Source organism: Primulina huaijiensis, chromosome 3, assembly GCF_012295235.1.
Source record: "Primulina huaijiensis isolate GDHJ02 chromosome 3, ASM1229523v2, whole genome shotgun sequence".
Classification (NCBI taxonomy): Eukaryota; Viridiplantae; Streptophyta; class Magnoliopsida; order Lamiales; family Gesneriaceae; genus Primulina; species Primulina huaijiensis.
The window spans coordinates 21,066,932-21,079,972 of NC_133308.1; the positions used below are offsets into that span (position 1 = coordinate 21,066,932).

The 13,041-nt window shown below is 29.7% G+C and overlaps 1 protein-coding gene across 1 annotated transcript; it reads right to left on the minus strand.

Annotated features, from left to right (window-relative positions):
- Positions 1–1,039: 1,039 nt before the first annotated feature.
- Positions 1,040–2,204, minus strand: LOC140972237 (probable BOI-related E3 ubiquitin-protein ligase 3). The gene is made up of 2 exons (XM_073434687.1): positions 1,745–2,204; positions 1,040–1,626 (listed from the first exon to the last, which is right to left on the minus strand). Exons 1-2 carry the CDS (start codon positions 2,021–2,023, stop codon positions 1,120–1,122), a joined length of 786 nt encoding a protein of 261 aa, XP_073290788.1. The 5' UTR covers positions 2,024–2,204; the 3' UTR covers positions 1,040–1,119.
- Positions 2,205–13,041: the final 10,837 nt, after the last annotated feature.

A 13,041-nucleotide genomic window follows, 5' to 3' on the forward strand; every position in this document is an offset into this window, starting at 1 on the left:
ATATCGGTAGGGTTGACCCGTCTCATAGATAAAGATTCGTGAGACCGTGTCACACGAGACCTACTCATGATTACATTGATATAGATAATATAAGTTTTAGTTGTCATCTGCCATTGAATTTGTTATTCATATGCGAAGATCAATTTATATGCAAAGCTTTTGAGGTTATTTTCAGAAGTTTCAAAATTGAATTTTGAAAATGGAATACCAAGAATTCAATTAATATTCTTATAATAAGAAAGCGAAGGATATTTGGTATTGCACGTTGTGTGTATTTATATATTTTTTACACAGTAAATATTTAATAAAAATAAAATATCCTTTATTTTTTATTTAATTTGATTTAAATCTTTTTGATTTTTTAATGAATTTTGTTATTGTTTTTTTCGTTGTTTTTATAAGAAGTATTAATTTAATATTTTTTTATAGTTTGACGACGAGAATAATGCTGTAAGTGAAATCTTTGGCACACACAGCTGTGACCTTACGAAGAAGTTTCATTTGTGCTATGCAAATTGGAGTTTACTTCTTCTGTTGGACGTTTCTGAATTCGAGATGATCCGAAAATTTAGTCGTTTTATTATTAATAAAAAAATTCGATTATGACATTTTATTTGAGGATGCACAACCATAGAAGTTGTAATTGCATTTGAATNTAACTAGTCTAAAAAAAACCTAATATATTATTAAAAAAAACATTTATGATGGAAAAATTATATTATAGATTTTTTAGAATAAGAACTAACAAATTAAAAATCATTGAAGAATTTCATAATGACAATCATTAACGCATGATTTAAAATATATTTAACCCAATAAATAGACTTTGCCACAATTATATTATTAGAGAAAAAATTCATACATAAAATTATTATTAATTATTATTAGAAAATTGTGGTCCTTGACTTCCCATAATTTCCAATTTTAAGCATAACCTCCTCAATACGTTGTCTTATCTTATATTTATAAAAAGGTAAAAAAATATTTTACGACGACTCTTTTTTTAACTGACAAAGAAACAAAACAATTTTCAGAGTAAGAAAACGAATCCATCAAATTCTTGATACGGGAAGAATCCTTCAACTTCCTCAAATTATATCTATATTTGAAAAAAAAAAATTAAACCAACACCTCAATTGTTGCTTTTTTCACGTTTCTACAAACAGGACAAGAATAAAGAAAAACCTCGCAATCCCTGCATGAACAAAGATGTCTGCATGGCAGAATGATTACACACGAATTCCGATAATTGCAGCATTTGCACACCATCTTTTTCATGTTCCCCAACTTCCCAGTTTCTGTCTTTTCTCCATCAATGTTTTGACAGCAAGATTCCGCATCATCAACACCATTTGGTGGTGGATTCACAGTCTCTTTAAGGCGTTGGATTGCGTTGTTCAGTGATGCAACCATGGCTTCCTTCTCTTTAGCCACTCTCTGCCATGTTTGGCTCTCGATCTCCATTCTTGTTAAAATATTCTCGAGCTGAAATGTTCTGTTTGATGCTTCTGCGATTTGCTCTTCTTTTTGGTTGAGTAGAAGTTTTGTTCTTGCCTCGCATTTGTTTATGATCAGCGCCGTATGCTGTTTCTTTTGTTCTTGTAATGCGAGTCCCAATCTCTCGTTCTGTTTCAAGAAATGTAAAATGGATCAAAACCCTTCTCGAATCTGATGTATATTAAAAATCCCAAATGAAATATTTGAACAAAGAAAAAGTTGATAGATGTGAAAAAAAGAAAAAGACCTTTATTCTGATGAACTGATCAATCTCCATTCTTTGCTTCTCGATATGTGCTGAAAAGTTCTGAGAAAAAGGCGTCGATTGCTGATCTTTCAAGCTGTGCGTTGGGAGTAACTGACTGGAAGAATTATCGGGCAAATACTTGAGATTTTCTTGATTATCATAAAAAGTACTCCTTTTTTGAGGATCGAAGAATCCACAAGAGTTTTCCACGAACAATTCCTGAGGACCCTTCAAAGCAAAACCAAGATTTTCTGCATACAGCTGCGCTTCAATCGCCATTGAATTTGGAGCAAAACAAATCCCTTATCCACTATTTTGTATTGGGAGATTTATTTGTTTCGAACACAACTACAAATTAAGACAAATGAAGGAAACTAGATAAAAGAACAAGAAAATCAAACTTTTGTTTGGCAAAAGCTATGATAAAATATTTTCGGGTTCGATCGGCGACAGGTGAATGCTTTACGGAAAGTAGTGATAAAAATAAGAAATTGGGGTTGGTTTGGTATTTATAATGGTGAGCAACATATATTTTATCCACATAAAATATTGAACGAAGTATATCTATGAAATAATCTGAAATTTGAAACTATGCTAAATGACAAAAAAACAAAAATTTATTATAATAACTATCCTAGTGATATCATTTATTAATTTCAGCAAGATTAAAGACTTGGGTTATCGTGACAAAATTAATATAAATTATCTTTTGTATTATCCCAATTAAAATTAAGAAAAATTGGTTGCCAATATGACAAATAATCGTATTGATTAAACTATAAGGTGACATTGTAGCATCGAAGCCTATGATGCGAAAGGAAACAATCGAAGCATCAAACACCACTTCATCTTTTTTAAAAAAAAAAAAAATTCACGATTTAAGTAATAAATTCATCAATTTTAAATGTAATACCAAAAATAAGACAAGAAAATCAATTAGTGTATATCATTTACTAAATGAGTAGGTCTTTCATAATAAGGTCTCGCGCATCTTTATTCGTGAGACGGATCACTCATGTTCATATTTACAATAAAAATTAATATAGTTGACATAGAAAGTAATACTTTTTCGTTGACAACCTATATAAAATATATGTTTCACAAAATTGACATGTGAGACCGACTCACATGAGTTTTGTGTTACTAAATATTGTTTGGGAAAAAAAATTATCCTTTTTCATTTATACGCATAAGTGGACAAAGACAACTTATTTTCTAACAGAAAATCAATAATTTATTTGGGGATTGAATTTATAAATTTTATATTATGTAAATAAAATGAAAAAAAAAGAAGAAGAAGAAGAAAAGAGGTGGGAGGTGGGGGGCCTAAGATTCAAAAGTTTACTTGTTTTTCTTCTCGCACAGTCTCCTACAGATCATGCAGTTTTATGACCAAACCAGATTTTAGAGGGCTGCCAAATTTTATTATTTTTTCATTTATGATTTATTGGAAAAAATAGGTCAGAAATTTAATTATTTGATTCGGAAAAGATGTGTGAACCCAGAAATTATACGACAACCACCACTCTCATAAATTAATTTGTGCAGTTTTTTGTCCCGGTACGTACGTATTGAATAATACCAGTGCATTGAATATTTTTTTGTATTATTATGAAATTAAAATGCTAGCAATCTTCCACATATTTTACATAAAATTCATGCACAAAAATTCCCGGTCTCACATATCAATTTCGTGGATCAAATCTCTTATTTAGGTCATCCAAGAAAAAGTATTACTTTTTATGCTAAGAATATTACTTTTTATTGTGTATATCGATAGGGTTGACATGTCTCAAATATAAAGATTCGTGAGACCGTCTCACAAAAGATTTACTCAAATTCATGTACATAAAATTTACTCAACATCCATTTTCATGCAATAACAGAAAGTCAGGCCACTTTTTAATCAATGGATATTTATGAGAAAATAATGATTTTATTTAGTTTATTCAAGAAAAAATATTATTTTTTATGTTAAAAATATTACTTTTTATTGTGTATATCGATAGAGTTGACATATCTCACGTATAAAGATTCGTGAGACCGTCTCACAAAAGATTTACTCAAATTCATGTACATAAAATTTACTCAACATCCATTTTCATGTAATAACAGAAAGTCAGGCCACTTTTAATCAATGGAAATTTCTGAGAAAATAATGATTTTTGTAACGTACGAGTTAAATTCGTGGCTAATGATAAAAAGGTAGATGCGGTGAATGATTGATTAGACCAATTAATTAAATTACGTGACTAATCATAAAAATTAAAAAGGAAACGCAGACACGTTATTAAATTATTACAATTAAATTCATGATGTTGAACTAATGATATGCATCCTTTGAAAATATACAATTCAATTTCTAAAATTAATTGTCTTTTGGATAATGTTTATTTTTTGGAAAAGTAAACGTTTTATTTATTGATTATAATTAGAATCATCTGACATAAAAACGAAATTTCCAGTAACTTATTAAAAAAAATTACAAATATATTCATGTATATTTTTTTATATAGATTTTAGTTATTTATGTTATCAAATATCATATTGTAATTCGCTGTCTTCGTTTTGTTACGTCAACATTCTTACGAAAAAATTATCAAAAATTGAAAGATACAGAATTAATACTAAAAATCAACCATATATAAAACTAAAATCACAAAAGCACACATGTTTAAATTTGCAATTTTATCTTTAAAAATTACTGTCGATATTTGAAAATAAACAAAAACTTGTGTGAGACGGTCTCACAGATCGTATTTTGTGAGACGGATATCTTATTTGGGTCATCCATGAAAAAATATTACTTTTTATGCTAAAAATATTATTTTTTATTAAGAATATCGTTAAGATTGATCAATTTCACAGATAAAGATTCGTGAGACCGTCTCACAAGAGACATACTCTTGAAAATATATCATCACCTCCAAAAACTGACCTCAGTTAATACGAAATAACAGTGAAAAAAACACAATTAAATTTTAAAATTAGCAAAAATAATTGTTTCTTATCCATCTTTANTAGGAGGACAAAGGTGGACTTGACTTATCATCATCTATAATAGTTGGCAAACAGAAGGGAATAGTTCGTACAATGTCATCCCCACCCAACATCATTGGTGATACAATGTAGATTTATTTCCCAAGTTATATATATTTGGGGAACAAATGACCTAATTAGTTGAAATTACTCAATAATTTTTTTTTAAAAAAGGGATGATTTGATATATATAATTAAATATTTACAAAATAATTCTACTCCAACCAAAATATATTTATAAAAATGGCCAAGACAACTCGTAAGTTCTTTTTTTTTTTCTTGACCATTTCAATCAAGAAAAGTGATGATGAACGCTAATAAATTATGCTTTGAAAATTACATTTTCCTAATGTTTCGTAACTACTAATCATGATCAGAAGACGTAGACATGATCAAACAAACAAAAATTATGACTAATATTTAATTTAATGAAAGTGGTAAAATTTATACTGGTCGATAAATATTTAATTAGAATATAAAAATATATTGAACAAAAAAATGTTCACCAACAAGTTTGCTAATATTCAAAAAAATTATAAAATGTACGAGAATAACTATAAATTTAGAATTTATGTAAGTAGAGAAATATACAATTTAGATAGCGAAAAATATGTGATATTCAAAAAAGAAAGAAAAGAAACTTAAACTAAAAAAAATAAAGGATAAAGAAAGAAATTGAAACTAAAATAAATAACTAAAGTAAGGTTAAGACGAGTCGATCTAGTATATATTTGGAATGAAAAATAATATTTTTAATATAAAAAATAATAAGATTTCATGAATCGAGTTAGTTAAGAGATATGTCTTACGAGATTTTTGTATTGAATTTATCATGAGATTTTGATAAATATAATTTTTATATTAGATTTTTTGTGTTATAAAAATCCTTTGTACAAATTTTATTGTATCCCTTTGTAGGACCGAGCGTTTGCCGCTTTACCAAAAGCTATAGCTAGTGGTAATGGTGCAACTCAAATCTTTTAAACTGCACAGCAGCTCAAGCACCACAGTTCGATCGCTCTACCAAGCAGTGACAATTATTGCACCCAACAATCTCCCTCCCAATAATTGCACTCTTTGCAATCAATGAAAATCGAACCCGTGACCTTGGCTCTGATACTAATTGTAGGACCGAGCGCTTGCCGCTTTACCAAAAGATATAGCTGGTGGTAATGGTACAACTCAAATCTTTTAAACCGCACAGCAGCTCAAACACCACGGTTCGTCGCTCTACCAAGCAAGAACAATTATTACACCCAACAACCTTCATTTAGAATTCCAATATTAGAAATGAATACTATATGTTTAGTTGGAAATAATGTATGATATAATGGACGAGACAATTATTTATTATATTATAAAATTTAATTTGGGTAGATGGTCGCATCAAACTTTGATGACTTGCCTCCTTATCGCTTCAACAAGGCAATCACATGTGTCTACACTATATACATATTGCTACCTTCAAAATTTAATTGCAATTATAGTATATAGGTAGACCTATATATTATATGGAGCGATTATTGATATACGGGTACAAATTCAATTTGATATATGTTGTTTAAGAAAATTCTAATTAGATCCTTTTTCTTTGCATGTTTCTAAATTAATCTTTCATCTTTTAAAAAATTTGCTTAATTTGGTTCTTCAAGTATAAATATTTTTTAAAAAAATATCCAAAATAGCCCTGGTTTGATTATTATTAGAAAATCCTTAGAAATTATTACGAAAATGAAATCAGAGCTTAAGTTGAATATTTCAGATATATTATTATTATTATTATTATTATTATTATTGTGTAACTCACTTGTCTGAGGAGAAGATATTTATCAAATTATGGATCCAGACATAGGTTCGATATTTATTATTTTCAGGTTTTATTATAATATTTTAGAATATTTAAAACAAAAAATCTAATCAAGGTTAGAAACTGGTCAGATTATTAAGGTAAAATATGGTTTAAAATACTAGATTCATAGAAATAGTCCTGGATTCCTCCAAAGTCTCGGAAATATTCTTAGAAAAATCCAAAAGAAGGTATATAATTATGAAAATCAACTATATTATGTATCACAACAAATTGAAGATATATTTAAGAAAAAGAAAAAAATTCTTGAAGCCTTGAAGGCAAACCCAGTTCTAGCAATAGGAGGAAGTTTACCACTCTCTTTTGATATCGAACTCTTATTACATGAAAAAAGGGGAAGGTCAAAGTGATACAAACCCAGTTCTAGCAATAGGATCGCAGGAGGAATTTTAACACTCTCTTTTGGTATCGAACTCTTATTACATGGAAAAAAAAAGGAAGGTCAAAGTGATACAAAAGCCTTTAACTAATGAAAAAACGATCAATCTGATCAAGACTGCATCAGAAAAGAAAATAATCTGATGAAAACTATAGAAAGTATTAGTCTTATTGATTTTCAAGACCTTACATAGTCTTTTGCAAAGCTCAATATAATATATTTGAAAATGAGCACAACTGGAGATTCTAAATTCCTAGTTAATAGGATACCTATCAAGAAACACCAAGAGAAAGTGTAGGATCCTATGACACAAACACGGGAAGAACCCGATGCGATTTTCAGGTTGGTGAAGAAACACAATAAGGAACACAAGATCAAGAAAGAATCAAATTCTATTGCACAAAACATCATATGAGAAAATTGTTTTAGAACCAATACATATGTAAGTGTTATGCTTAACCTTGATGTCATGAACTTCAAGAACAGATTAGATCTCATAGTTGATTAGATATCGACTATGAGAATCGTAATAGAAACACTTGCCCTCAATAAAGAATAATACATTAAACATTTAGAAATTATTATTACGAGATTAGTCAAATATTCTCTTGAGTTATGACTTTGAAAAAACCAAATACTTGGTTTTATCACCTTATTTAAAACACAATTTATAGGGATGGATTATTTCAATAGTCAAGATACATAGAAGAAAAAGAAATATATTCAAGCTCTGTATAATCTTGAATTACATGACATCTGTACAGTGGACGAATATTTTATTTTATTCACTGAAAATACATGAAATTCCGGAGTCAAAGAAAGCACAACGATGCAAATGTTTTTCACCAAAATGCCAAGTCATTGGTGAAAAATGTTTATAAGCTAATACATCCCTTTAAATCTAGATACATTGACTAAAAGAGCATCTTTCTTTAAAGAAAAATTGATAGGATTGTGTCATTTGAAAATATTACAAATGTGATGCTTAGTTATTATAATTAGAATTAGTTATCAAACAATATTGATTAAATTTAAATCTGCAGCGGAAAAATTGTTTAAAATATTTAAAAATTGACATCAATGCCTAAAAAAATTTCGACATTAACTCTCCATAAATAAGACATACCAAAAATTTAAAATACATGTAAAAGAAAAATGACTTAAAAGACGTGCTGATATATTTATAAACAATCACACACAAGCGCCGACAAGACATAAATAAAAAATTCACAAGCAGCACTTCAAAATATAGCCGGCAATACTCATAACAACAAAACTGAATTCAAAGTTACCATAACAAATTCAAATAACCATACAAATACATGAAATATCTCCTCGGTAAAAAACTCTGATATAAAATTAGTCAGACTCCAATATAATAAAAATATACTAAATGGGATACTTAAACTCTAAAAACTGAGAAATCATATCTCACTCACGGGCTCCACGGGCAGAATCTACACCCGATGTTACAAAACTACTCGGGTGACCTATCATGGTGCTCAACAACAACCACAATAGCCCCCTAAGTATAAAATACTAAGGTTAGAATTCTGATATGAAACAGTTAAACAATAATAACGATAATCATAAATCATGCATAAAAATATAATAAAATAAAATATGCAATACATGAACATGACTCATAACAACAGGATGGACAGTTCTGATATCGATATCGTCACAAAAATATAGAAGCATTTGAAATGCTTCAAAACGAGTTCAACAAAGTTACCCTGAATGCAGAAGTTGCGGATATATTACAACAAATTGATAGAGCATTGTTTATAATCGAATTAGATGTTACTTACACAGACTTACACTCAATTACGATAGGTACTAAAAGAACATATTCTCCAAACTATTGAGAAACTGCTTGTCCAAATTGTCTTATTGACTGTTTACCAAAAAGTAATAATTGATGTTATTGGTTCAATGGCTAACTATGATATTTTAGGAGCTTTAAACCAAATATATCGTATCGTATATATGAGTGACATGTGTATTATTTTTAAAAAAAAAACAAAAAAAAGAAATAATAAAATAATTTAAAATGATATTCATGTTAATAATCCAATACAGATGTGTAAAACTCCAGTCGTACATCAACTTGATCATATTTTGATAGCTTTCCATTATGTCATGAAACGTGCATTAAAGCCAATGGAAATGGTGTAAACAGAGACCGGATTTGTAATACAGTGGTCTCTTTCCTCCAGATTAGTTGGCTCCCCTCTTCATATTCGATTCCTCCTCGTGCATGTGTTGTAATAAAAAAAAAAAAAAAAGAAATGGTGTAAACAGCTATGGCTCACGTTTTCGGATACCTAACATTAATACTATTTAAAACATTCCAATATGTTCACTCCAAAATGGTCCACTCATATTATTGATTTAGGCTTATATCATTTAAGGGATAGGACCAAAGATTTTAATCACCTACCCATTAATTCAATTAATATGGTTAAATTTTATATTTTCTAAAAGTTTCAAACAAAATATTAAAGTTTTTCTATTTATTTGCACACAGCCTTCGTTTGATTAATTTGTTCTTCACTGGAATGCAATCTTCTGCTAGCTGCTTAACATGTTACTTCTTTTCGAGACAAATGAATGTCTCGTTTCGATTATAAGTAAAAAAAATAAATGTTATACGTACGATGAAGATTACACTACACTCGATTACATGTTTTTTAAATTATGAAATTACGCTAAGTGTTTGAAAGAAATTGTTTTTAAAAGAGTTTTTTAAATTAAAATATATTTGAAATAGTTTTATAATTTGAAATTAGAATGTCTCGTATATATATGTGTGTGTGTGTGTGTGTGTGTGTATCTATATATATATATATATATGTAACTTTTATTGTGAATATAACATTTCTCGGAATTAAATTACTCTTAATTTCAGCATTTCTTTCCTTTTAATTCTATTTGGTTAGTTTTAGTAGGCGTAGCATAAGGTATGACACACTACGAAAGAAAAGAATTTCCACTCGGTAGTATTTTAAAATACGCGGTCAAGGCAAAAACTTGTGTGAGACGGTCTCACATGAGACCCACTCCGCGGTCAAATTCACTCTTCACTTCTAATAACAAATCTTAACAAAAACATATATAATAAATCACTTAAATTTATTCATATTTTTTTAAAAAAAATATATACATATCCTAATTTTTATATATTTTTTAAAAAATTAATAATGTTGTCTCATTATTAATTTAAACCAACTACGACGTTAAATTATTAATATGATTTTGATTTAGAGAAGGTATATGGTTTCACATATCTATATTCACGAGACGGATCGACTCTTTTTATTACTATAGTAAAAAAGTAAAAAAATAATACTTTTGACATAAAAAAGAATATTTTTTATGAATCGAGTTGGAGATTCGTCTCACAAAATTAATATATGAGACGTTCTCATAAAAGTTTTTATGTTTGATTTAATAGTAAAAAATATTTAAAAAACGGTTTTACTCATCATCAATCTTGGGAATGAAAGAAGCGATGTAATAGAAAACTCATCGCATTTCCCAACAATGCAACACTGTTGATGGAACCCAAATTAATGGTCTTTCATTTTTACAAGGCACAAAAATCCAATTGGAAAAGGGCTCATCAGTACTGCTCGTCTATATTTTTTTGGTTGAAAAGAAAACACACGAGAGATGAATGAATTTGGCGGTGTACGCGCGGGCTATGGGTCGTATTGTGCTTCTCGGATGGCCTCGCACCCACCCCACGTGAATACAACACAATTCACAAAATATGCTTACAACCCCTTTTCACTCACTCATCCCATTGACTAGAACTTGGCTCAATTATCAAAGCTCATTTCTCATGATTCTACGAGAAATTTGAAATTTGAAATTTTCATCGAGGACAAATTACTTGTAAATATCCTTGATTTGTTTTTTAAAAACTAAATATATATGTAGGCAATTATTGAGTGGTTGGGGAAAAGCTGATTTGGAAAAACCGTTGAAAGAAAACACGTTTCAATTGATGTGAGTAATGAGATAATTCTGTAAATAGAACTCACTCCTCTCATTTCATATCATCACATTATCGAGTTCTTATCTCATCTCAATACATTCTTATTTGAATGCGTTGTTTTATAATATTTGTGGGGTGTTTTGTTTTTCAGTATTAAGATAGTGTAAGTTCTCTTTGGAAACGCAGTGAGTGTTTCTACAACATAAAATATTATAGTGGAATTTTTTTCATCGTTGCATAGTTTTTACCTTAATAATTTTTAGGAGTTTTTCACGTAAATATCGGTGTCCAATTTTATTTTTTATTTTCATAGTTATATCTCAAGATGCCGCACATGAGATCAATAAGTGGTATCAGAGCCTTGATTTAAATTTTCTTAAAATTTTGAGTATGATATGTGGTTGCAGCATAGACTGATCTTCCAAATCAAAAAGTATTTTTTTAGGTTTATTATTAAGACATCATTATTTTGTCCAGTCTAAGACATAATGATGAGAAGGTACGAGATAACAAAGTTCAATTGAAGGAATTTTATGTTGTGGAAAATAAAGATACAAACAGTTTAAAGAAAAAAAAATTCTTGACGGCTATTAGAGATAGACCGAGGGAAATGACGGACAATGGAAAGTGAAATGAGATGAATGATAATGTTGTTGCCAAATTATACTTGCTATAGCAGACGAAGTACCGTCAAGTATCTCTGAGATAAAGATAGCAAAAATTATCTATGATGCTCTGATAAAGATGTATAAAGTCAATTCATTACACCATAAGATATTTCCTAAATAGAAGGCTTTATAATTTTCGGATGGAAGAATCCTCATCAATTACCAATTATATCAACACTCAAAATACTCTATTTTCCCAACTCATCTCAACGAGGCAAAAAATAGAGGAAAAAAAACGTGCAGAGATTCTACTTCAAATTCTCATATGAGTAACTTATCATCAATTTAACTAACAATATCTTCACAGTTTTTTAGATTTCGACGATGTCTTAACTGCGGTTCTCGGAGAAGAAAGTCGACACAAGAATAAGGAAGATAAGTTGGTAACTTCGAAGCAAACAGAGATTTTACCGATTATAAGAGGGAGATTTATGGACAATGGAGCCAAATGCGAGGTAGATAAAAGTCAAGAAGCAAGAAAAAAATATTTACTGCTTTAAATGTGACAATAAAGAACACTTCAAGAAAAAGTGTACGAGCATCAAGAATGGTTCTCAAGGACATGTGAATAGTACTTCAGGCGATGATGAAATATTATTTAGCGAATCAGCAACCGTTGCAGAAGGTAGACACAAATTTTTTGACACATAGATTATAGATTCAAGAGCTACGTGGCACATACGTCTCGGAGAGAATGATTCGATCAGTATGAACTGGTCTCAGGAAGATCTGTATTCATGAGAAATGATAATACCTTGAAAATCACTGGGGTCGATATTATCAAAATAAAAATATTTGATAGCGTTATTCGCACCATATATGAAGTACGACATTTTAAGGGGCTGACGAAGAATCTTGTGTCCTTAGGGCAATTGGATGACACCGGGTACAAAACCCGTATAGAGAATGAGTTCATGAAAATTGTGAAAGACACGCTTATTGTTATGAAGGCGGAAAATGTTGTTGCAAATCCATATGTTTTTTTGGGAGAAACACACAAAGAGTCAGAACTAGCAGTTGCATTGGTTGGTTCAGGAGAAGAATTAACAGTGTTGTGGCATAGAAAGCTCGCGCATATGTCAGAACAATTGTTGAAAATTCTCTCAGAATGGAAGCTATCGTCTGGGCTTACAAAAGTGTTACTATTTTTTTGTGAGCATTGTGTTACCAGTAAACAACACATATTAAAGTTTGGTACTTCTACAGCCAAAAACAAAAGCATATTGGAACTAATTCATTTGAATGTTTGGCAAGCACCGGTTGTATCTATAGGAGGAGCGAGATACTTTATCTCGTCCATTGATGATTTCTATAGGAGATGTTGGATGCATCCAATCAAGA

Excerpts from the sequence above, each read along its gene's own strand:
- LOC140972237 (XM_073434687.1), bottom strand. The coding sequence starts at position 2,023 with ATGGCGATTGAAGCGCAGCTGTATGCAGAAAATCTTGGTTTTGCTTTG. Across the intron at positions 1,627-1,744 it reads ATCAGTTCATCAGAATAAAG|AACGAGAGATTGGGACTCGC; the intron begins GTCTTTTTCTTT and ends TTCTTGAAACAG.